This window comes from Castor canadensis, chromosome X (assembly GCF_047511655.1).
Source record: "Castor canadensis chromosome X, mCasCan1.hap1v2, whole genome shotgun sequence".
Taxonomy (NCBI): Eukaryota; Metazoa; Chordata; class Mammalia; order Rodentia; family Castoridae; genus Castor; species Castor canadensis.
Genome location: NC_133405.1, coordinates 50,176,976 through 50,202,910, shown reverse-complemented (window position 1 = coordinate 50,202,910; position 25,935 = coordinate 50,176,976). Strand labels below are relative to the sequence as shown.

Here is a 25,935-nt window from a genome sequence, read left to right as displayed (position 1 = left end):
GAATTAAATGAGGTAACGTATTGACAATAGCTCAATTAGTATTGTTACTGAACCCAAGTTCATTTACTCATGGCTAGGAAAGAGGCCCAACAAATCAAGGATAATTTGTTGGGACAAGGAAAAAGTTTTATTTGTAATGCCACCAAAATGAGGTGGGGGTGGGGAGACATCTTTAACTACTCTAAGTTTCAAACTTCCTTTATCCTTAGGCAAGGGGGAAAGAAGTAGGGGCTCAGATGGAGAAAGAATTGATATTAAAGACTCTGAGACATTGCTCCAGTGGTCTGAAATGGGGCATTGTGAGACCTGGCAGCTGGTATACACATAAGCACAGGATTATAATGCCCTGTGAACCTTGAAAACATTTTGGTTGCCTTCGTGTCATCATCATTCTGAGAAGGAGATTTGGAGAGGTTTCAGTGCATCAATTTGCACTGCCAGTTCTGAAAATACATTCCTTAAATGGCTAACATGTCTGCAGAGTTGGCCCAAAGATTAAGATAGCAAATGAGACAAATACAAACATGAAAGCAGAGAGGCTAAGCTTTTCCACCCTGTTTGATTCACTACTGGACATCTGTAGGCCAAAGTAAAGAGTGAGTGCTTTCATTAAAAGTAGCCTCCAAGTCACTGAAAAGTAACCTAGGCAACCATTATCAGCATAACCCACACATTAGAAGTGCCATCTACAGCAAAGCTAGAGGGAGAGTAAAACATTGCTCAACTATATAACCTCCAAAATCAGTGTCTTTTAAAGTCAACTAAAAGCAAGTGAAACTAGAGGGTTTATTTAGGATTCCCTCTGGTCACAATACTTACAATAAAAGAATAATACCTAGTAGTATTGTTAGTGCTATGTCATATTGTGATCATTACTTTTGCTACTATTTTAGTTAATACTTAACAGTTTCTATGTGCTAGGCACTATGCCAAGTCATCTATATACATTGGCTCATTGACTCCTTTATTTCTCTTACCAGTTCTATGGGGGTACGTACTAATATTATCTCCAATTTTGTAGATGAGGAAGCTGAGTCACAAAAAGACTAAGCAGATTTCCCAGTGTAAGTCACAGATGGGAAAGAGAAAGAGACAAACAAAAACCCTGACAGTTTCAAGGGTATCAATGGTAATATTTTATCCTTTTTTTTGTACACTCCAGAAGGGAGAGTCAGGACCTAATTGTATAAACAATTGGGAGTCAGATTTCAACTAAGAGAACCACAAATTAATTAATCTAAAAACTCTGAATGATTAGAATTATCTAAACTTTCAATGGAGTGCCTTATAAGGCTGTGAGTTGTCCATCACAGGATGTAAGGAGAAAATGGATAGAAATGAAAAAGTTAAAAAAATTGGATTTCTCTAAGAAAGAAACTATCCAAATGAGGAGCAAATTCTTGGTGAAAGAATAAAGAAAGCATAATTATAATTGGAAAATTAAAACAATTACAAAAAGGTTATAAAAGTAAACTAATATCTGTCTAGCTGCTATTGTTGCACAATGTAAATCTGACTCGAGTAAAGCAACACAAATTTCATAAAATGGGAAATTTCACATACGAATTTACCAAACAGCTTAGATTTGGAAAAACAAACAAGAGTCCTACAGATTTGAAAGCCACTTATCTTGAAAGTGTAAAGCAGAGAGGAGAAGTAGTCTGCTCTCTGAAAGAAAGGGTATCTGCATGAGAAAGTAGCACCCATACATTCTGAACAGATGAGGTGTAGGCATGTGTTAGATCTAAAAATATATACGACTTGCAATGTCAACTAAGTATGTACGCATGATTTTAACCCTGCTACTCAGTATATGACCAACAGAACTTTTGCATAACTGAATACTGAGTGTCCTCTCCGCTGCGTCTATCTTTCAAGTTCAGCAGCTCTAGGACTCAAATTTAATAAATTCATTCATGATTTAATGAATTAATATAAACTTTCTCAACCAGAAAGGTTGGGAAGTGGTTGATTAAGGATTTAGCGTCCCTGTAAAATCTATTTCTTCTATTGTAATAACTTAAAAATTTTATATATACGTATAGAAACTGTTCAGTATATATGCCTGAGTGTATATGTAGATATATAAATATATAAATATGTGTACATATACATATAGAGAGAGACAGACAGACAGAAAGACAGAGAGAGAGAGAGAAAAAACGCTCTGCTCTTCATCAAGAACTCTCTCATTCCAGATTAATAAATAAGTTTTTTGGACTTTTGTACCTAGATGGAAAAATGTATATTTTGATATATGAAAATCAAAGTTTTGAGTCTTTTTAGATTTAAGTACGTTACAAACTTAACTCTTTCTAGAGGTCTAGAACTGATTGACTACCAATTTAGACTAGAGTTTCTGTTTGTGATGTAGGTGTGGGAGCTCAAAAACACAAAATAGTGCCGTCAAGGAAAAATGAAAGATTGTCTCCCATGGAGGCGACAAGAGATGAACACATGCTGATAGAGTTTAAATGGACCTGATGAGTTGTGGATATGAGCCTATAATATTGATTCATGAAGGTAAAACAGTTAAATTTCAGTGTGTAATCCGAAGGGCAAGGGAAATTTGAGGCCTTAGTAGCTAAGGCAGGGAGGGTGCAGGGAGAGAGGTAATAACCCCTCAGGAATCAGATGCTAATCTTCTCTGGCAACCAGGAAAAGTCAAATATAAACAAAAAGGGGTGAGTGACAAGGCCTGCTGTGTCTGGAGTCAGGAGATTCTGGCAGGTTGCTGCAGAACCTTCTCCAAAGTGGTAACTGGGGATCTGAGCTTGGCAGTGACGTGCAACCCTCACGTGATCAGGAGCCTACGTCTGCACAAGTCCCTCTTGTCCTGGTCCTTTTTGCCTGTCCAGACACCAATTCCCTGGTCGACAGGGAAAGCAGAAGGAAGTAAGTTCCCTAGATCCCTTTGAAATCTGTGTGATTTTCTGTGCGGCCTTGTAACCCCTGGGATCAGATCCAAATGGCAGAGTCCAAGCCTCTCGGTAGGCACCAGCCCCGCCCCCCCGCGCTCCGCAATTTCGGTGCAGAAAATGGTGGTGGGGATGGCGTGGGATGGGAAGGTGAGTGAAGCCCCTCTGGCAGGGAGGTACAGACTCGGGAATAGTTCTAACTTCCTGCTTGAAAAGAAATGACGAGCTTTGCAGGGTGGGCAAGTGGGGGCACAAAGGACAAGGCTTAACGTGGGGTCTGAGGGGGGGGAGTCTGTCATGGGGCCGGCGGCTGGTGCCCAGAAAAGGGGATTACGTCAGTCAGTCGGTCCCTCCTCCCCTCTCTCCGCCCCCTACCCTGTCTTGCTTCTATGTACAGATCTGTAAGTCTCAGCGGGGCATCTCCAGGAAGGGACGACCAGGTGCACACCCTCAGGAAAGGTCCAGGTCGGGAAAGAGGTGGGCAGTGGGCCAGAATTGGGGTGCAAGGGAGGACGCGGAGTGGAACAGAGTCTGCGGTCTGTCACTGCTGGAGAAGCCTGTGGCAAGGCCTGCTGGGAAAATGGTGGGCTTTCGGGAAGGAGGGGTAAGCGAGCCAGAGCGCTTGTGGGTAAGCACAAGGTTAAGGCCCTGAATCAGGAAAAGACTGGCATTGGAACCCGTGACCGACGTGTTGCTGTTCCAGCACCCAAGTATTGTGACTCTCCTCTGCCTTTTCTTGTCTCCTAAGAATAATTGTGCTTGAAGAAGAAAATTCCCAACATGGAAAAACCATGCGATGAAAATAAAGAACAGCCGCAGGACGCTCCAAAGGCAGATGATGAGCAGCCTCGGGTGGAGCAGTCTCCCGAAAAGCAGTGTTCGGAGGAGGAGCAGTCCTCGGAGGAGGAGTTCTTCCCAGAAGAGCTGCTGCCAGAGCTGCTGCCAGAGATGCTGCTGTCAGAGGCGCGCCCCCCGCAGGAGCGCCTCTCCTGGAAGGACCTGTGCGAGGAGCGCCCTCCCATGGAGCAGCCTCCTTGTGGCGTGGGCAAACACAAGCTGGAAGAGGGAAGTTTCAAAGAAAGGCTGGCTCGTTCTCGCCCGAAATTTAGAGGCGACATACATGGCAGAAATTTAAGCAATGAGGAAATGATACAGGCAGCAGATGAGATGGAAGAGATGAAAAGAGTAAGAAATAAACTAATGATAATGCATTGGAAGGCAAAACGGAGCCGTCCTTATCCTATTTAATATGTTCTGTCCTTCATTCTGTTTTGTCTGATAATAGATTGTCACCTGGGTCTGATAATAGATTGTCACCTGGACACTCTGTTTGCATTTTCTTACATGACTTTTCCCATCTTCTTATTTTTAACTTTTTGTGCAACTTTGTTTTAGGTTTTTGACTTGTAACTGACATAAAAATGTTTTTCAAACTTCTTAAAATCCAAGTCCTGCCCATTTGCATGGAAAGATGTACATTATATATTGTGAAGTGAAGCATCAATTTTCAAAAGGTATATATAGCATCCCCTTTTTGTAAAAAATGTATATTTATATATTAATATGCAAAGAAAAACTAAAAGTATATACTTAAGAGGCTTGACATTGGCTTGTAGTAAGATAATAGGTGATTTTTATTTTCTTTATTTTCGCTTTATCTGAATTCTCATTTTGCAAGACAAACACATTCTACTTATGTTGCAAAAGAAACAATATAATGAAAAATGTGAAGCAATTCTGAAAAAAAACTGTTAATCTGCATATAAAGAAAACATGACCCTTAATAAATATTTGTCTGAACTTAAAGAAATGTTAATCCTATGTTTCTTCTGAATCTCATGGGCAGAAATGTAAGCCACATATTTATTGTAATTGAGTCAAATTTTCCCATTTAAATAGGAATAAGACCTGCCTTACTGTGCTGCTGTGGAACCAAATGAGATAAAGATGGTGTGAGCTGTGTCTATTTTTTCTTTCCCCATCTGCACACATAGGACCCCAGCCCCTACAGATTCCCTTCAAACACAGGACATAGTAGCCAAAGGAAGTCTCGCTCCTGCACGCCAACAATTCCCGTGAGATTCTAGGTGAGTGCCATATTCTACCCCTGCCCTGCTATATTCTTGGATACTGCAATACCTGCCAGGTACAGCTGCCCTATTCCCCAGAGTCCTGCTCATTCCACTGACTCCTAGTGCTGCTGATGTTCTCAAGGTGCAAAGCCACACTGGTTGCTCTGCAGTCACTGGTGAGTCACAGCACTGTGTCTCCTCTTGTAATCTTAATGTGAAACTCACCCAGGTGTATATCATCCCAATGCTGCTTAGACCTCAATGGTTTAAAAGAATGCTTAGCAAAATAGCTTTTTACATTGTTTTTTACTTAAAGCCTCTCTTTTCTCCTTGGGACTCAAACATGAGTTCAAGGCAAATTTGTGAGATGGACATAATGCTGTGTATTCGGAATTGAAACCCTCCTCCCAAATATCCAAGGATAACTGTAATTTTAATTACCTAACTTGTCTTAGGGTGAGTTCTTTCTGGGGTAGGGGGACTTCTTGCAGGTTTCCCTTATCCATTCAGCTGACTTGTATAAATTAAACATGAAAATAAAGCTGAGGCTCAAAGTTGGGCATTCCCCATCTAAACTAATCTGTATCAACAAGAAACACGCAAAAGTACTTTGCAAAATATTAAAGTACTACATATATACATAACAAATACTATGATTTATCCATTAAACTACCTTTATAAATCTTGATTTTGTTGTACTGATCTTCTTAATGCTAAAAATACATATAGTGGGTAATAATTTTTTAAATTATGACATCATGAACTCTGAGTTTCTGTTTGTGTCAGTAAAGAGTGGGAATTTCTCTAGAACTATGATTTGCAATTCCAGAAGGAATCTAATGAGAGAGAGATTGTTTCCTTAAATTCAACATTAAAACTATTTAAAGATTTTATATATCAGTGTTTCTCTTGCAAAAATGTAGAAACTTGGGTTGTAACCCAGACCCACTAAATCTGCTCTTCTGTAAGTTAACACACTAACATCAGAGAACTACTTGCAATATTCAGTATACTTCTGATTTTAGTAAGAATAAATGGGTCCCCACTGCAGAGGAACTAATACAGAAACCTTAAAGTGACAGAGGTCAATATGGGAAGTGGGTCAGGAACTAGTGAAAAGGTCAGGTAGAGATGAATCAACTTGGGTTGTAACACATTTGTACATGGAAGCAATGCTAGGAATCTCAACTAGCAAAAACGCTTTGTCTTTCTTATTATTGCTTATGTCTTCTTTTCAACAAAATTAGAGATAAGAGCAGAACAGGTTCTGCCTGGAAGCCGGGGGGGGGGGGGAGGAGGGGGCGGGGGGCAGGGGGAGAAATGGCCCAAACAATGTATGCACATGTGAATAAATGAATTAAAAATTTAAAAAAAGATGTGGGGGAAAAAGGAACACTCATTAAAAAAAGAATAAACGGGGACTTAAAAGTATTGATAATTGTCTCAGAATTAAAATGTGAAAGGCTTACTCAAGCATATTTTTAAGTAACAAATTAAAAGACAGTCTCACCAATTAATAAAAAAGTTTAGATTGCTGGGAACAAAGTAAGGTCATACACAAAAGGCAGAGACATGATTTAACAGCAAGTTGTATTTTTCGTGCCTGACATTATATAATGTCTTAGATTTCTTCTTTCCATTGTGAGAAAGATGGACCAGAAATAAGTTAAAAGACTTGATTTGGTACTCATCTTACAAAATGGTTGAGTTAACCCTATGCCTTTACTTTTGTTTTTATTTTTATTTTTTCACCATACGATGCCATTTGAGGAGTTCTTCATGTCTCCAGACCATTCTTCATGGTTATGGCAGCCTGATAGATGCTGGTGGGGCTGGAATTCTGGCTGGAATGAGGTAAGGTTTTAGGGGTTTGCTGTGTCAGTTTGACAAGAATGTCTAAATCCATCCCCTTGACACTCAGACAGGTGCACCCAGACAGGATGTGGAGGGACTCACCAAGCCACACTCCTCTCTGGGGTGGGTCTGGTCTGCCTTTGGTTCTCTGCTACAATCTTCAGCAGGCCCTAGGTCCTCCAGAGCTGGTGGCTGGACTGTCCTGGACAGACTTACCTGGAGGAGGACCACTGTCCCCTTTGCAGGTTAAAGCATGTTGCCATTCCCTCCATTGCCCTTTCTCTTTTGGGGATCATTTTGCAGGGAGGAGATAAAGACCTTCCTCCCTGAAAGCACTGATTGGGATAGTCTTGGAGAAAGCAGATGTGTACATTTGGGTCTGACCAGATCACCTGGGGTGGAAGCAGAAGGGGCTGACTCAGAACCCAGTGAAGTAGCTTCAAAATAATTGGAGCAAAAATGAAGTTACCCAGCAGACAAGACCTCACCCACCCCTATAGCACCCACCTTGCCCAGACTCCCACAAGGGCCTGGGATATGGCACATTTTTGTGGTTTTGTGATGACTTAGCTCTATGTCTGCTTGGCTCAGGGCATCTCATGTCTGAATTAGCCCAGTCCCCAAAGTAAAGGTGACCCCCTAGTAAACAGAGCTTGCAAAGGTATATGCTCCTACAACTCAGGAGCAAAGTGGTATCTCTTGTTTGAACAAAACCCATACTGCAAGCTCTGCCCTTGTCTTGGGGACCAAGGCAATCAGATTGTGAATTGATTTTTATAGCATTGATGGTGGAAGATCAACAACATCCAGAACCTGGTTCTGTTAGCCCCTGTAATGGTTTGAATATGTCTCCCACAATTCATTTGCTGGAGATGGGGCCTAATGCAAGTACTTAGGTTGTGAGGACTTTGCCTTTATGACTGCATTAACACTGCTATAAAATCAGCTTGCATGAGTGGGTTCTCTTTCCTCTTTTGCTATTTGAGGATGCAGAGTTTCTCTCTTGCTCTTCTGCCTTCCACTATCTGAAGACATAGTAAGAATGTCCAAACCTTGGACTTTTAGCCTCCAGACTTGTGAGAGAATAAATTTCCCTTCTTTATAAATTATCAAGCCTTAGGTGTTCTGTTATAGCAGAATAAAACTAAGACAGGCCCTCACCATCTACCCACCCATACAGCAGACTGGTAACTCACATGACCAAGCAGCAACTTTTCTGGGCAACTCCAGAGCTGAAAGAATTGAGGATCCAGAACCCTGGAGAAAGAGGTCCATGTGCTAACCATGATCTTCCTGAGCTTAGGTGACAGTAAGGGTGGGAGTCCTCTCTACCTCTGCTGCAAGGCAGTATAAAAGAGACTCAGGGTCTTAGCAAAATGACCAGAGGCCTCTCCAACCCCATTAAGAAATACTAATCTAAATAGTTTCAATGGTTTTTACAAATTAAGAGTAAAATAATGAAGAGGAAGCTCCTGTGTTCAAACTCATTTTTGTTTGCATCAAAGTTTGTGTTCTCCCCACCCACAACTCTGTCCCCAACTTAGATGGTAGCTTTCCAGAGCTCAGGAAATAATTGATTTGCATTTGCTAGAATGCTATCCCGTTGCTTTGTGGATTTGAATGGATTTTCACATTTTTATCTTGCTCCAGGTAATGTTTAATAGGCAGCTAGATATGTGTCTGGACTTTGGGATCTTTCCATTAGAATGGAAATGTGGATTGTGGCTAATGGTACCTGGCATGTAGCAAGCACCCTATTAATATTTGTTGAGTTAATTGAATGACTGAATGAAAGAAGCATTCAATTATATGTCCTTTCTCCTCCTCCTTCTTTCTTTCTTTTTCTCGCCTCCTCCTCTTCTTCCTTCTTGTTCTCTCTCTCCCTCCCTCCCCCTTTTTCTCCTCCCTTCTCTTTCCCTCTCTCCCTCTCTCCTTTTACTTTGACAGAGTCTCACTATGTAGCCTATGCTGTCCTGAAACTCTTGATCCTCCGGCTTCAGACTCCTCAGTACTGGAATTGCAGGTGTGTGTGACCACATCTGGCCATTTTACCCTTTCCTATGAATGTGTTTTGAAAAAGAAGTAAGATTCTACTTCTTTTAACCCATGTGTTAAAAAATGAAACTTTTTCTTTAAACCTTATCTTTGCTAAGACTATATCTGTTTGGCAGAATAGTCAGAAAGAGAGGTAAGAACCATCTGGTGACCAGAACCAAAATTGCCTATTGAAGTTGAACATAACTAACAAAGGCAGGGAAGAAAGAAAAAGTAAGGGAGTAATGCAGACTTAATATTCAGAAGAATGCCTCAACCCTGACTCACACCAGACTGACATGAGTGTCAGGCTCTTCCAGGGTTGAGGTAGCATGAGAAGTAGCATATGATTAAGTGGTTTTTCCTTTTATTGTCAAGAGAAATGTGCACATGCATATATGTGCACGTATGTATGTTTTAAATAAATATTTTATATTTTTTTCATTTTTGTCTGAATGAGGAAGCTATGTTTCTTCTTGGAGATATCTGCAAATATAAGGAGATATAAATTGCCTATTTTTCCTCTACCCAGAGGAAATCATTGTTAATATTGAGGTGCATGTATTTACATTGTGTGTATATATTTCCTCTCATGCCCTCTATCAGTTTACTTTGTTATATAGCATATATACTTTCCATATTTAACATTCAAATATATGTATATATATATATATTTTTTTGTAGTTATAATGTTTTAGAGACTATATTTTATTTATTCCTTTTTTCACATATGTGCCATGACACTCATCTGTATGGGTATTCTATGTACCATATCTTGTCATGGTGGTGTGAATAATGAAAATAAAATTGTTCTCTTTGATCTTAGACATCTATGTCTAAAGTCTATATGAATGCACAGGTCTCCCCGAAAGCATAAGGTAGAAAGAGGAAAAAAAAAAACTTCAGGGTTGAAAAAGATTCAAAATGATCAAGCACCTACTTTGAGCTACATACTTTATCTTTGGAATCACCTTTAATCCTTGCAACTCTTTGAGGAAGCTATTATTTAGATGAGGAACCTGAAACCCAGAAAGTTTAGGTGACTTACACAGTATCACAGAGACCTAAGTTTTGAAACCTGGACTCGAATTCAAATTTGTCTGATTCTTAAGTCAGATCTCTTAAGCATTATGTCTTGCTTTTTCCTAAAATGTCACATTTTCTTATTGCCAAGTCTGGTGGCATTCACATTTTAGATGTCAGAAAGGTTGAGAACATGCCCTTACTCTCATGCCCCATTCTTGTAGTATGATTTTTTTTTTGCTGCAAGCATACTTTTACAATCAGAAAAATAAAGAATTTTCTCTTTCAAAATCTTTTTTAAATCTTTCATTTTGTATATTAAAATTGTGCAGGGGCTGAAGATGTTGATCATTTGTAGAATATTTCCCTAGTGTGCACAAGCCCAGGGTTCAATCTCCAGCACTGCCAAAAAAATGTACATATTTATGGGGTACCCATGTGACGGTTCAATAAACATACACATTGTATAATGTCCAAATCAGAGTAAGCATATCTGTCTCCTCAAAGATTTATCATGCATTTGTAGTTAAACCATTCAAAATCCTTTCTTCTTGCTTTTTTGAAATATACAGTACAGTATCATTAGCTATAGTCACCATACTGTGCAATAAAACACCAGAGCTTATTTCTCCCAACTGTAACTTAGTATCTGTTGATCAACCTTCCCCCATATTCTCCATCCCATATTTTTCAAAACCTTTAAAGTAAAAAATATGCATATCACAACTGCAATGAAATATTGAAAACATATTACAGATTTAGAGATATTATCATTAAAAAATAAAAAGCTCCATTCAGCCAATAGAAAATGATCAAAGTACATGAAGAAGTAAATTCACATGAGTAGAAACACAAATTTTATATACATGTATATACATGCACACATTTATACTATGTCATATATAAAACATTCACAGATGGCATTATGTAGACCTAATTTATATGCATATAAACAGTTATTCATAGGATATAAATGACATTTTATAAATGGCATCATATCCTACATTTCATTCAATGACATATTCCTTTTTGTTCACTCAACAGTATGTCCTGGAAATCCGTCCATATTGTTACCTATAAACCTAGTTCATATATAACCAATGCACATATTGCATCATCTGAACATACTATAACTTATTCTCTAATGATAGAGATTTAGGTGGTTTCTAGTGCTTTGTGACTACAAACTTGCCACAATAGCCATTCTTGCATGCCTCCTTGTGTATATGTGTTAGCACTTCTCTAGGATAGGTGACTAGAAGTGGAATTGTTGAGTCATAAGGTACATTTAGGGTACACTGCCAAACTGGTCTCTGTAATGGACATTTGTCATCTGAATTCTTCCTAGACTTTGATTGGTCTGGTCCTGTCAGGCCTTTGAGGCCAAGCCTCTATGCCTGTTCTCAGGTTCCACTTCTACCTAGCCTGCCCTCCTGTTCTCTGTTCAGCACAATTCCATTCAATCATTAAAATTCAACTGAAGTATCACGTACTCCCAGAGGATGTCCCTGACAGTCACAAAAGCAAGGTGAGTTAGGTGTGCTTTCCTAGTGGTCCTACGTTACAAGTGAATTAGTCTTTTTGTTATTATTTTGCTTTAAAACTGTTTTTAAGCATCTACCTCTTCTATAAGTTAATGAACTCCTTAAGAATACATGTTTCTTATTCAAACAAATATCTGAAATTCTAATGCTGTCTCCTCTATTCCAAACTTTTTCATCCATACCTCAGAATGGGATAGTTCTGGGTGTTTGTGAGAGTCTTTGAAGTGAACAGTAGCTATGAGTGTGCTAGAGCCCAGCAAGAAAGACCACCATAGGGCTCTTAGCTTATCTGGATCTCAGGAAAGGTAGTTGTAGTTACAGTTCAGAGGACATTCCCACACAGGCCAAATGTTATTCCTGTTCAGCACAGAACACTCAGTCTGCTCAACACATGACAAAAGCCAATTAGTAGGGAGGCACAGCATTGGTAGAGAACGGATTTCATTACAATGAGCTAGCTGATTGGAAAATGGCTGGACTAGCATCATAAGGGCCACATTAGCTAACAACTGGAAGTGAAAGACTTAGATGGGAAATTTAATAGAGTGGATTTTTAGTCACATATGGGTATCATTAATCCTACAGTGGTCCATTTGTTAACATATATGCTGATATTATCTGAAGGTCCCAGATGTTCTGGATTCTGTAAATCTAAAGGAAGATTACTGCTTAGGAGGTCTTATGACCAATGTTCTTCTTGTTCTTTTTTCGTGGAATAGCTGACTCTAGCAGATAATATATTAATCATTTAGGTTCAGCTTTGTTTTGGATTTAAAATGCTTGGCAAAGGTAAAGGAAAAAAAGCAAATTTGCAAAAGACACTTTGCAAAGGACAAATTAGCCCATTGGATAACTTCATTCCTGAAAGAAGCCCCTCTTCGGGATGGTGGGCAGTATGGAGTCACAGCATCTGCTGGAAGGGACCTCATTCATGTCTCTGCTATAACCCCACCTACCTGTTAAAGAGAAAAGGAACATAAAGAGAGACAAGAAGAGGGGCAGGAGTATCCCATGTCTCCAGAGCGCCCAGCAAGGGAGTGATAGCATGATACTTGCCCAGCCTCAGCCTGTTACTGTCTCCATTCAGCCTAGGTCTGGGCCAGCCTTCCCTGTCCTTATGTGCTTCCAGAAACTTGAGTCCCTACCCCACCTTTCCTCAAAGCCCCTTCATTTTTTTTTGGAAACATACTGTGTGTGTGTGTGTGTGTGTGTGTGTGTGTGTGCGCGCGCGTGTGTGTGTGTGCATGCATGCATGCATGTAGGAGCTGGTTAAGACAAGACCAGAAGCAGAAAAGAGAAAGCTGTTGTCACTGATTCCCCACTTGGAGAGCAGGAGAGCCACAGGCTAGATAGAGTCTGCTGCATTCAACAGCTGCAAATATGAGGGCAAGTACTACCATTAGTGCCATTAGGAAAGAATGCAGAGGAGGCAGCAGCAGAGGACACTCTGGGCTGGGGAGGGCAGAACTGCTCAAATGCAGCAGACAGTGCCTGCTAAGTGAAACCAAAGTTATTGAGGGAGGAGTGTGGGCTGTGTTCCTACCACTGGAACAGGAACCCACGAACCAGAGATGCACCCTGGACTCCCTCACATGCCCCCAGAGAATGCCACAGGCCTGGAGACTGTTGCCATGGCAACAGCTGCCCAGAACTGATTGCTCTTCCCTTTCTGTACGCCTGCCCTGTCTGCCTTCTGATACCTTCAGCTCCTGCTTCCTGCACCAAAATATCTGCGTGCCTCATCCTGGATGTGTGGAAACATTGCTGGTTCTAAGTCCAGGATGTTTTACAAAGTGTTTAAATGCAACAACCATTCATGTCACACTGCTTAGGGTTTTTTATTGTTTTGTTTTTCAGTGCTCAGATCCAACCCTGGCCTCCCACATTCTAGGCAATGCTCTACCACTGAGCTGCCCTGTCTGCTGTTTCTTTCTTTTGTGTGGTACTGGAGTTTGAACTCAGGGCTTCACATTTGCAAGGCAGCACTACCACTTGATCCACACCTCCAGCCCTTTTTGCTATGGTTATTTTTGAGATAAGATCTAGCTTTTTGTACAAGCTATCATGGACTGTGATCCTCCTATTTTAGGCTTTCTTCCATCACTGGGATGACAGGCACACACCACTGTGCTGAGCTACACACCACTATGCCCAGCTTTTTCCTATCATGATGGGGTCTTGCAAACTTTTTGCACAGACTGGCCTCGAACTAAGATCCTCCTGATCTCAGTCTCCCCAGTAGCCTTTTCTGCTACTGCTTCCTGCCCCCAAAGGTCCATGTGGCCCATCCTAGCTGGGTAGAAACATGGCTGAGGCTCACTTTCCTGGGAGCAGCTTTCACCAGCAAAAACCCCTGTATCATATTCTAAACAACTCTAAGAAGGTGAAATGTGGGGAGCAATAATACCCTCCTGAATTATACAGGCAAGTCATAGAGTGTAGAAGGAATGGCTGGAAGTTCACAGACATGGGCTCCAAGGCAAATGTCTTTTCTGGCTTGCTACATGAATTTAGCAGATTATTTAATTTCCATTTGTTTCAGTTTTCTCATCTTTTTCTCATTCTCACCTTTGTTAAGACATTAAAACAGATGTAAAGAATTTTAGAAGCCAGGTGCTGGTGGCTCACGCCTATAATCCTAGCTACTCAGGAGGCACAAATCAGGAGGATCGAGGTTCAAAGCCAACTCCAGGCAAATAGTTCAAGAGACCATATGTGGAAAAAATATTTACAAAAATAGGACTGGTGGAGTGGCTCAAGGTGAAGGCCCTGAGTTCAAGCACCAGTACCACAAAAAAAAAGTATTTTAGAATTGTGTCCTTAGTGGAGGGCATGCTTAGGGTGTGTGTGTGTGTGTGTGTGTGTGTGTGTGAGAGAGAGAGAGAGAGAGAGAGAGAGAGAGAGAGAGAGAATAGAGAATATTGTGATCTTACAGTGCTTACAAATATAAATTTTTCAAGGTCTGGTCTGAATTCAAGGACATGCAAGAATGACAGTTTGACTTGGTTCAAAGTGGTGGTAGGTTGATTAGTACTAAGTATCAAATATATAATGCAAAAGATATAAAAGAGATGCCAATGCAAATGATTGAATACAGCAACCCATCAACTCATTGTCACTATGTCACTATGGTCTGGCCTGAGATCAGTGATCTCTGACCCATGTGACAGGAGATGCTCACTAGGTTAGAGGAATGGGAAAATGTTTTACTGAGGTTTTGGTTGGTTTGTTTTGTTTTGTGGTTCTGGTCAGAATTCTGCCACTGAACCACACCCCCAGTTCCAGGTTTTCTGCATTTTAAGCTCTCATTCCTGTTAGGTTAAAGAAAGAGCTTTGGTCTACCCCACAAGGCAATATGTCTGCTAGTTAGCTATTTCACCAACACCTAATTTTGGAACTCTTGGCCTTGACCTTCTTTCTGTGGCAGAACTTAAAATCTCCTTCTCTGTGTTTGTTCTACAGGGAAGAAATTTTCAGTGCATGTCAGTTTAGGGGCTTTTTGTGACAAGGTTGGCCACAACCTACATCAATGAGAGGAGAATCATTTTCCATAAGCTCAGTGTGGCAGAGGAAATGTCCTAGGGCATTTATTCAGAGTTAACAGAAAGGAATTAGACACTTATGCTAAGGGGATGCATGAAGAGGCCAAAGGTGAAGGAGATCTGTATTACCATGGCAATGATAAAACCAGATGCACAATCCAAGAAATGGGTCCACTATGCTCTGCAAGAATCTCTCTTTCACTAGCATAAGCGAAACTATCTGGTTCCTCCAGAAGCATGGTAGTGTAAAGCCTGAATATTACAGAGCTGGCTTCTAATGGCTGTTAGCATGTGTGGTCTATTTTAATCCTTCTGAAATATTTCAAAAAGCAAATGATGTTGACCTTTATAGCACCAGGCCTTGGGGAATTGCTCATTCTAGGAGAATGGCCAGCAAGGGCACAGAGAGGAGGTGTATAAAGTACATTTGGGTTACATCTATTGGGTGGTCTCTTTTGACTGGAACAGAGGAAAGATGGATAAGAAAGCTTAGAATCTGTATAAGAATCCTGAATGTCAAAGGGCTTTTGAGAAAAAGAGAATGAGCAACAAGATGAAATCAGGAAATAAAGTAGATTAATTTAGTCATTGACTTGTTTTTTTAATTTTTCTCTAATGACTCCAGACCACACTGGACACAGTATCTTCTCCAAATTCCTATTGGCCCGGTAATAATCTATATTTCACAGACTGATGAGGGGGACATGGAATAGTCTGCTGGTCTACATAAAAAGCTGTCTTCATGCAGGATACATGGCAAGCACTCAATACGGGTAAGGTTCCCAGAAGTGTCTAGAGGACAAATACTGTTTCTGTGGTTGGCCTTTGTGTCTCTCCCAACCTGACATACTGCAGTATATATATATATATATATATATATATATATATATATAAGAAATCATTATGGCTGCTTTTATTCAATGCCTAAAATATGAAGATCTATCATCACCAATATAGGTAAATGCTAAAAATCTTAGCAGCACAAAACAATATTGGTCAGGGCTAGGAATGTAGATTAGTGTTGAAGCACTTGTCTAGCATGTGCAAGGCCCTGGATGATATCCCTGCAACTGCAAAGCAAAATAAAACAACAACAACAACAACAAACAACAGGATTGGTCAATTCGTAATGTAACTTCTGTTAGAACTGTAAGCTGTGCTGGGCACCAGTGGCTCACGCCTGTAATCCTAGCTACTCAGGAGGCAGAGATCAGGATGATTGTGGTTCGAAGCCAGCTTGGGCAAATAGTTTGCAAAGCTCTCTTGAAAAAACCCATCACAAAAGGTGGCTGGTGGGGTGGCTCAAGGTGTAGGCTCTGAGTTCAAACACCAATATCGAAAAAGAAAAAAGAGAATTGTAAACTGTAACTAATGCATGATTATGTATGGGTGAGGTTTGGGGCCCATTAGCAGAATATGGCTATATAGGAGAAGTGCAAAAATCCTGAGTGGTTGGAGGTAATAGAGAGGTGAATTCACACCTTAAATCTAATGAAGCTTAAGCTTCAGGGCCCCTTGGTCTGTTCAGGCACCATCTAAGAAGGCCTCTAGGAAGGGCTGTAGAAGGTAAAATTCTAAGATGATCTGCAAAGGTCTTCATACTTACATATTTCCTTTCCCTTGGTTGTAGATGGAACCTGTGAGTATGATGAGGATATCACTCTCATGATTATGTTATGTTATTTAGCAAGAGAGATTTTACAGATATACTCAAGTTTCCAAATAATTGAATTAATCAAAAGGGCAGGTACTAGGTGGGCTTGACCTAATCAGGTTAGCTCTTAAAGGGACTGGGCTTTACTTAAGTCAAAGAGATTTAAGCATGAAAAGGATTCATTGTGAGGGAGACCAGGTGTTGAGGAATGTGAGTGACATCTAGGAGTTGATAAGTATCCTTGGTAGACAGCAAAGAAGAAAGTAGGACCTTAGTCCTATCTACATAGAACTGAGTTCTGCCACAATCATGTAAGTTTGGAAAAGGACCTCAAGCTCCAGATGCAGCTTGACACATAGATTTCAACTTCATAATAGCTTGAGCAGAAAGCCCAATCATGCCATGCCTGGACTTCTGACTTACCCAACTGCGAGGCAAATAAGTGGGAATTATTTTAAGCCTCTACATTTGTGCTATTTTGTTACATGGCAATAGAAAACTAATGCACAGGATCATAACTATGTCTTACACATCTTTGTATAGTGAGCAAAAGTGAGAATATTGACCACAATTCAAGACTACTGTCTCCTCTGATTTCTTCTTCTGTTGTTGGTGAGATGGAGGTGGGCATATTGGGTGAGGCAAGAAGAAGTTGATTTGGAATTATATTTAGTTTATGTTTAGTTAGATAATTTATTCATGTGTTTTTCAGTCACTTCTCTGTATAATTAATTAATTACAAGTAAGAGTAATTACACGTTAATAAGTGGAAAAAGTCCTAGGACTCAAACTAGGGTTATCTACTCTAATGCCAATGAACATTTTATTGCCTTTCATAGACTTACTAAACAGTCAATAAATCTTACACCACAATTTAAAAACATGATGGTCTATCATCAGTCTCTTGCCAGCATTTGATAGTAGTTACCACTTTGCTGACTTATACCAAGATTTTTTTTTAATCTTAGCTTCCACTACTACCAAATAAATACCCTAGATTTATCAAAACTGGACTCATGTACATATTTTTGCCACTGAGATTGTGGCTTTGTCCAATCACATCTACATAGGTTCTCTATATTATTTTTTGATGATTTGGCATGGAATAATGACACTGACAAAGATATCATAAAACTCAAAATACACAGCCACAATGAGGATATTGATGCCAACTGGCTTATGTGTATAAAACTCATTTAGGATTCCTGGCTGGGGATGTAGTTCAGTGGTAGAGAACTTGCCTAGTATGCATGAGGCCCTTGATTCCATCCCCAGCACCACATACACAAAAATATTTAGGATTACTATTTACACAAGAAGGCTTAGCATGTTCTGAAATCTTAAACTCATATAAGAAACTTTCTCATTCTCACTCTAGATGACTGCTTTAAGTCTACTGAAAGTACATTTCTTTCCTAATAAATTTTACTATCACTTTCATAACAGAAAAAAAGAAAAAAGGAAGGAAGGAAGGAGGAGGGAAGGAAGGAAGGAAAGAAATTTGATAGAAGTTGATAGTGGAAATTAATTAACTATGCCAAAAGAAAGATTAGATTATCCTTTAATTTTCTATAAGGAGAGTGATAGTTCAAAATTTTCATATAAAGAGAGGATCAAAGAGTTTGTAGCCAAAAATTTGAGAGGAGGAAATCACTATAGCGGTGTGCCAGGCAGTTAGTTAAGAAAATGTCATCTTTCTGGAAATTGGGATGTATGTGGTAGCTGTTCAAAAATTTTAATTTGTTGTGGTTTTTTCATTATAAATAAATATTGATTCAGATACCTAACCTTTTAAATATCCTTTCCTTCTTTTTTTTTTAAATAGTTACTGGGGTTTGAACTCAGAGCCTTGTACTTGCTAGGCAAGTGCTCTACCACTTGAGCCACACCTCCAACCCTAAATGTCCTTTTTTTTTAAAAGAGGGTCCCCTACATTGTAAATTTCAACCCCCTTCAACCTAGATCTGTCCCTAAGGTGGTAAGAAATAGGAGCTTTTTGATTATAATTGAAAAGGGTTAATAGGGACATGGATGTGGTAGAGAACTGGGAAACAGAGCAATTGCAGAGGTAGAATTAATATAAGTTTTGAAGACCAGAACGTTGTAACAAGATTTTAAAATCTAAAAATCCCAGGTTCTTCAGTATAGTAGGATTCTGTGGCCCTAACATCTGACTTCATGGAAAAACTTCACACACACACAGGGGCCCCTTATAAGGGGAGCCCCCAGCTTCTCTGTACAGTTCAAAGTTCCAAAATAGTGGCTGCTTAGAGGATCTATATTTGTATTATCACTGAGCAGCAAAAACAGGTGGCTGAGTTATTTGATTACCCACATGCACACTTTTATATACCTCTTGCTTCCCAAATGAAAATAGCTCTTTTCTATTTTCTAATGACAAACATAATGTAAGCTGATAATAATGATGGCAACCATAATAATAACCATAAGAAACAGAACAAATACTGAAAAGAATTAGCGAAAATCCCTCACTCTCACTCCTAGCCCCATTTCATGAACTGCATTATGTGTTTTTACAGGACTTGCAAGGGAAGTGGTAGACCTTAGGGTCTTGGGGGAAGGGAGGTGGCGTCTCTAGAGAGTAGGAGAGAGAAAAGAAGGGGTCTATACACCTCAAGAGGCTGATTCTCTCCGATAACCTGAGAAGGGGGAATAGAAATTCTAGGAAGGTGATATACACTTTTAGTGTCTCTGGCAAAGACAGAAAAGATGAACAGCGTCCCAGGCTCCTGCGACGTGCTGTTGGTTTAATTGGGGACCCAAGCACACTGAATTAAGGGCTGACATGAATTTAAGTCACTATGTAGTTTGAGTCTTCTTTCTAGCAGAGCACCATCTCCCTATTTCCTTGCAGCAGGCAAGCGCGCTTCTGGCCACAAGACAGAAAAGACTGCTGCTCCGGATCTGAAGAGGTTTGAATGAGCAGAGTCTACCGAAAGCCAGGAAAAGGCGAGGACGAAGACCACAGTGGATCCAGGACTTCATTGCCTACATCATTTTCTTACTCAAACGCCCACCCGTTTTAGGGCAAAAAGTGGTGGGCTTGGGGGCAGGATCCGAGAAGGGTCCTCCAGGTTTGAGTACCAGCTCTTTTTTTGCACTGAAAACAGGCTGGCTTCTGGCCCGGGGAAAGAGGAAGAGGAAAATGCCTGGGCTCCCTAGAAGTCGGGGTGAGAGTGGGAATCCCTGGAATAGAAAAAAAAAAGTAGTAAATGGTCGGTCAAACGCTGGTCCGTGGTGTACTGCAGTTCCCATACTACAGCCACTACCTCTATCCATTTCAATCCAGAAAATGGTGGACCAGTAAGAATGTTGGGAAGGTGAGCCAAATTCTGCGTGGGTGTCAGCTTCCTATTCTCGAGGATGGGGGCATGTAAACTAAAGTCGGAGAAAGAGGTAAGCACCCTGGATCTCCATAGGTTGGGTATGAGAATGGCTGGTGCCTGCAGCTCCCAAGGGTGGGGGAGGGGACCGCTATAGCCAGTCCTTTCTAAGATTGCATTCCCTGTAATCCTGCCCTGCCTCTTCATTCCTTTTGGGAAAAAATATCAGTGGTTTACAGCAAATAATTATTTGTAGCTCACAGTAAATGCCCAACATGTGCTAGTGAAGGTAAGGGGTGAATGGGCTCTGCTCCCCATGGTCTCTTAGGGATCCAGGATAACAGAGGCTTTAATAGTGATCACAGTGGTAGGGGGAGACAGTCATGAAAATCTCTCACCCACTATACAGTAGTCTAGACATAGCCTGTTATTGCTACTTACAAGAGATTAATTAAAACTAAGCAAGTGTCTTCATTTAACAGCTAGGGCTGAAGAATAAAGCACTACAAATATAGTTTTCTGTGTAAAGAGAGTGAAAAACTATAAAGTGAGAAAAAGAAACCAAGAAAATATTCATAAGAACTCACAGGTTAAGTGCCTTTCTAAAGACAAGACAAGCTAGGACAGAGTGGCTCAAGTGATAGAGTGCCTGCTTAGCAAACATGAGGCCATGAGTGCAAACCCTAGTACCACCAAAAAAAAAAAAGAAAAAACAAAACAACAAAAAAAAAGAAAAGAAAAAGAAAAAAGATATAAAGTGGGAATCTAACTTATTTGGGCTGGCAGAGTGGCTGGCCTAGCAAGCACAAGGTCCTGGAGTTCAAACCCCAGTACTGACAAAAAAATTAAAAAAATAAAAACAAAACAAAAAATGTTAAAACCCTGGTCAAGAGGCATGGCTCAAGCAGTGGAGTTCCTGCCTAGCAAGCACAAGGCCCTGAGTTCAACCCCAGTACTGCAAAATAAGTAAATAAATGTTAAAATCCTAAAGAAAAAGTCACAATTTTCATAGAAAATTAAATTTCTATGAAGCAAAGCAAGAATAAATGTGTCCTTTGCAGGAATAAATGTGTCTCTTTGTGATGCTATTCTGGGAGTTCTTCATGTCTTCAGACCATTATTCATGGTTATGGCAGCCTGATAGATGCTGGTGGGGCTGGAATTCTGGCTGGAATGTGGTAAGGTTTTAGGGGCTCGCTGTGTCAGTTTGACAAGAATGTCTAAATCTATCCCCTTGACACTCAAACAGGTGCACTCAGACAGGATGTGGAGGGAATCACCAAGCCACACTCCTCTCTGGGGTGGGTCTGCCTTTGGTTCTCTGCTACAATCTTCAGCAGGCCCTAGGTCCTCCAGAGCTGGTGGCTGGACTGTCCTGGACAAACTTACCTGGAGGAGGACCACTGTCCCCTTTTATAGGTCAAGGCATGTTGCCACTCCCTCCATCGCCCTTTTTCTTTTGATCCCCAAAAGAGAAGCATTGGTTGGGATAGTCTCTGAGCAAGCAGGTCTGACCAGGTCACTTGGGGTTGAAGCAGAAATGACAGACTCAGAATCCAGTGAAGTAGCCTTCAGAATAATTGGAGCAAAAATGAAGCCAGGCAACAGACAAGACCTCACCCTATAGCACCCACTTTGTTCAGACTCCCAGAAGGATCTAGGATGTGCCTTGGCTTGCTTTGATGGTTCTGTGATGACTTAGCTGTATGTCTGCCTGGCTCAGACATCTCATGTCTGCATCAGCCCAGTCCCCAAAGTAGAGGAGACCCCAGGTAAATGGAGCTTGCAAAGGCACGTGCTCCTACAACTCAGAAGTAAAGAGGTGTTTGAACAATCTTATACACTGTAAACCATGTCCTTGTCTTGGACCAAGGCAGTCAGACTGTGAGCTGGTGTGAAAATGCTTTTTAAGGCATTGATGGTGGAGGGTCAGTAGCATCCAGAACCTGGTTTTCTATACCCCTCACTACCTCCCTGCTCACATAGAAGGGTGGTATCCTAATCACATATCCAAGCAGTGACTTTTCTGGCCAACTCCATCGCAGAAAAGAGAAAAGGCCCTGGGGGGAGGAGATGGGGGGAGGAGAGAGAGGAGAGAGAGAGAGAGAGAGAGAGAGAGAGAGAGAGAGAGAGAGATTGAGATTCAGCCTCTCTGAGTTCTGTTTCTTCATTTAAGGGAAATACTGCTACCTACCTTATAGAGAACCAACATAAAACACCAAACACTGCATCTGGCCCTTAGTGGGCACTCAAGAAGTGTTAGTTTCCTTCCTAATCTTCTTCCCTTTCTTGAAATCATGCCTGTGAAGTACTGTACCATAACATTTGCAAATATAGGCACAAGAAAGAGAAGTCACAGGTATGATCTTCAGTGCTATTTTGGAATTCCAGAATGAGTTTTCTGATGGATATGCATAGGAAAGGGAACAATATTATCACACCATTTTCATTTGGGGAGTTACTCACCCAGGGGAGTTGAAAGTAGGAGACAATAATCATTGTGGTATTTAATTGTTTCATATGTTTTCCTGAACCTTAATTCAGGTTCTAGGTAAAAAAACAATAAAGCATATATTCTTAGAGTTCTGCAGATTTAGGATGAGAGTTCTAGTGCCAGATTCATCAATAGCTATAGGACCCGGTGAGATCTTTTGTCCTCCTCTGACTTGGTTTATTAAAGATGATTAAAAATACTATGTGTTGACACTAAATGGTGCTGGGGATCAAACCCAGAACCTTGCCAATGCTAGGCAAGCACTCTAGTAAGAAACTATAGTCCCAGCTCATTCTGAGGAGGATTTCCCTGGGTATAGGCTTGCAAGTTAGAAGAGTTGGGGGTGCTTGCCCTTTAAACCCACAGGTTCAACTGGACCCCTTGAAGCTTGATATGTTTTTTCTGGAATTTGGAGGCACAGTGGGATGCAATCTCACTCCGGCATGAGAAATCTTACTGGTTAGAGAACGTGGCTGTGGTGATGGTGGGAACAAAGGAGAAGTAACTGTATGGTAATCTATCTGCATTTCCAACTTGTTGGGGGAAAAAGATACATGTTTCCCATGTACCAGAAGTAGACAAGGAAGGAGAGCAAGCTGCTTGATATTAAACCTTGCCAGATAACTGCTTGGGGTGCTATGGATTCCAGCAGAGAAACTGTGTGGAATGCACAGCTGAAGGGGAAGCAGCAATAGAATGTTTTGCTGTTGAGGCAGGAATTGCAGTAGGGGAGCCTCTTATAAGAGCCAGCTTTAAACATCAACTAGATCCAATAAACGTGAAGCAAACCTAGCCAAGAATTTACAGCCCCTTTCCCCCTTACTCATTTCCTTCACTACAAACTCAGACAGCCCTGAAGTCAAAATTAGCAACCTGGAGAAGGAGGATATTCTAAAGGAGAAACTTAGCACATTTTTTTCCTCAAAGGTAGAAGGTCACATGAAGTTGGTGCTAGCTGAGCAGATATTTAATTCTAAATCAATTCAGTAATTTGATACTGGGCATTCTAATCACTAAATTAAGGCTCAATTTATGATTTAGGGCTCCTTTTGTCTCATCCTATTTCCAGCAGAGATACAGGACAGGGAGGTTTGTGGTAGAGCTGGAAGTAGAAGCTGCTTGAAGCTAGTGGCTTTTCTTACGTTGGTAAGTATACTCGTTGATAAAATCAAGCCAGATGTCTTTGGATGGAGGGCACTGGAAGGCAGCAAGCAAAGAGAGGCCAGGGTTTGTAGGTCTTTTCAGTAGCATAGACATGAGTATTTCTCCATTATCAGGGCCTGAGAAAGACTGTGGTGGGCCTGGGGTAGCTGAGTACCTATTCTTGCCAAAGATTCCCCTACCCAGAGGTTTGGATGGAAGTAACACAGACAAAAGATCCTAAGATATGCCAGGTCAGAAAAATGAGCATCTTATCCTTAACTAGTATAGATGACAGCAGGGTTCTCCTCAGGCTTTATTGCCTGATAAGAACATAGTATATTTGCACAACTAATGGAAATGGAGAATCACTGATAATAACTGAAGTAGATTTCCTACCAACAAGTTACAGTTGAATATTGAGGTAATATTTATGTTCATTTAAAGGCAACATGAAGGCAGGCGCTGGTGGCTCACACCTGTAATCATAGCTACTCAGGAGGCAGAGATCAGGAAGATCACCATTTGAAGCCAGCCCAGGCAGATAGTTCACAAGACCCTATCTCGAAAATACCCAACATAAAACAGGGCCGGTAGAGTGGCTCAAGTGGTAGAGTGCCTGCCTAGCATGCATGAGGCCCTGAGTTCAAATCCCAGTACCAACAAAAAATTACATATTATAAAGGCAACATGAAAATGATATTTCTTACATGCTTAATTAAGCATGTGAGCTAAAATCTGTTTGTTAGGCTTCCCATTCAAAGTTTCAATAACAAATCTTTTTTTCTTTCTTTTGGGGTATTTCATGAGTGTCACAACCTAGTTCTTAACCATCCCCTGAATGAGATCAGAGCCCTTCATAAAAACTCATCTAGTTGGCCAGGCCCTATAGATGCCACAGAGAACATGAGGATGAGGGGTCTTCAAGCCTCTCCATATGGTCCCCCATTCAATCACAAATACAGAACTTGTATCATTTAAGCCATTTGACCCTAGGAATCTACTACCTTAAGTATTCAGTAAGACAAAAAGACCAAGATACAGTGTCTTCACTGAACACACATCTGAGCAACCTCTATGTGCTATGCACCAGAGCTAGAGAGAACTGATAATTAGGCAATCAGTTAAGATGCATGGAATTACCAACAAACCCTTCCTGGTTTTTTTTTTTCATATTTTTTTCCAGTACTGGGGATTGGACCCAAGGCCTTGTACATACTAGGCAAGCCCTTTCCATCTACACCTCCAGCCTCAAACCATTCTTTATGCTGGCTGGCCACTTCTCCCATTCCTATTGTCTGTCTACTCCTTAAACAGCAGAATTTGAGGAGGAATAATCAATACAGGCTGGGTCTAATCATTCATTGTACAGTGGTGTGATGGTCACAATACAGCTGCTGACTGACTAGGCACCAAAAAGCATGTCCAGGTAAATAACTTACTATTACCCATTCCAGGAGGGATGACAGTAGTGGTAGGAAATATTTCACTATTTTAGTTTGTAAGTATTGATGTCTAGGGTAAATAAACCTACTTTATGTTTACTTGTAAGTCACTTTTTTTATTGTGCTGGATAGGGGTACACTGTGTAATTTACAAAAGTTCTTACAGTATATCAAATACATCATAGATGAATTCACCCCCTTCACTACAATTCACTACTTTTTAAAATTAGCCCATTTGTATTTCTGACCTTTTCTTTTGTCTAACTTATGAAAAAAAGCTTTTGCCGGGCACCTGTGGCTCACGCCTGTAATCCTAGATACTCAGGAGGCAGAGATCAGGAGGATCGTGGTTCGAAGACTGCCCGGGCAAACTGAAAGACCCTGTCTCCAAAAAACCCATCACAAAAAAGGGCTGGTGGAGTGGCTCAAGGTGTAGGTCCTGAGTTCAAGCCCCAGTACTAAAAAAAAAAAAAAAAGTAAATAAAGTTTTACATTTTAGGTACATTTAAGAGTATCTGTCATTTATGTTACACATTTATATATGACTGTCCTGTTCTTGTGCCACATGTTTAACAAAAGGGGAGTGGGATGGGATTTGAACTCAGGGCTTTGTGGTTGCAAAGCAGATACTCTACTGCTTGAGCCACATCTGCTGTCCATTTTACTCTGGTTATTTTGGAGATGTGTCTCATGAACTATTTGCCCGGGCTAGCCACAAGCCACAATCCTCCCTATCTCAGCCTCCCAAGATGCTAGGATTACAGGGGTGAGCCTCCAGCACCCGGCCAACAACTTTCTTCATGTTGTTTTATTATAAATTTATTTAAAATATTTATGTTCTCAAATCTACCCAGTTCTTCCCATCAGCACC

General features: G+C 40.7%; 1 protein-coding gene and 1 long non-coding RNA gene across 9 annotated transcripts; both read left to right on the top strand.

Moving 5' to 3' along the window:
- The first annotated feature begins 2,746 nt into the window (after positions 1-2,746).
- Tceal1 (transcription elongation factor A like 1) lies at positions 2,747-9,246 on the top strand. 8 transcript variants are annotated; one of them, XR_012444204.1, is made up of 6 exons: positions 2,778-2,895; positions 3,316-3,395; positions 3,667-4,432; positions 4,913-5,005; positions 6,761-6,844; positions 8,792-9,246. XR_012444204.1 is itself a non-coding variant. In XM_074062538.1 (3 exons), the coding sequence occupies exon 3, from the start codon at positions 3,699-3,701 to the stop codon at positions 4,164-4,166; it is 468 nt and encodes a 155-aa protein (XP_073918639.1). In that variant the 5' UTR covers positions 2,778-2,895; positions 3,316-3,395; positions 3,667-3,698; the 3' UTR covers positions 4,167-4,793. The 8 variants fall into 8 exon arrangements, 6 of the variants coding, with proteins under 6 accessions (XP_073918640.1, XP_073918639.1, XP_073918644.1 ...); XR_012444203.1 differs by lacking the exons at positions 6,761-6,844; positions 8,792-9,246 and having other exon boundaries at positions 4,913-5,883; XM_074062538.1 differs by lacking the exons at positions 4,913-5,005; positions 6,761-6,844; positions 8,792-9,246 and having other exon boundaries at positions 3,667-4,793.
- Positions 9,247-10,695: 1,449 nt separating this feature from the next.
- LOC141419563 (uncharacterized) lies at positions 10,696-22,021 on the top strand. The gene is made up of 3 exons (XR_012444205.1): positions 10,696-11,429; positions 15,613-15,760; positions 19,517-22,021. It is a non-coding gene; the product is annotated as an uncharacterized lncRNA (long non-coding RNA).
- The last annotated feature ends 3,914 nt before the right edge of the window (positions 22,022-25,935 follow it).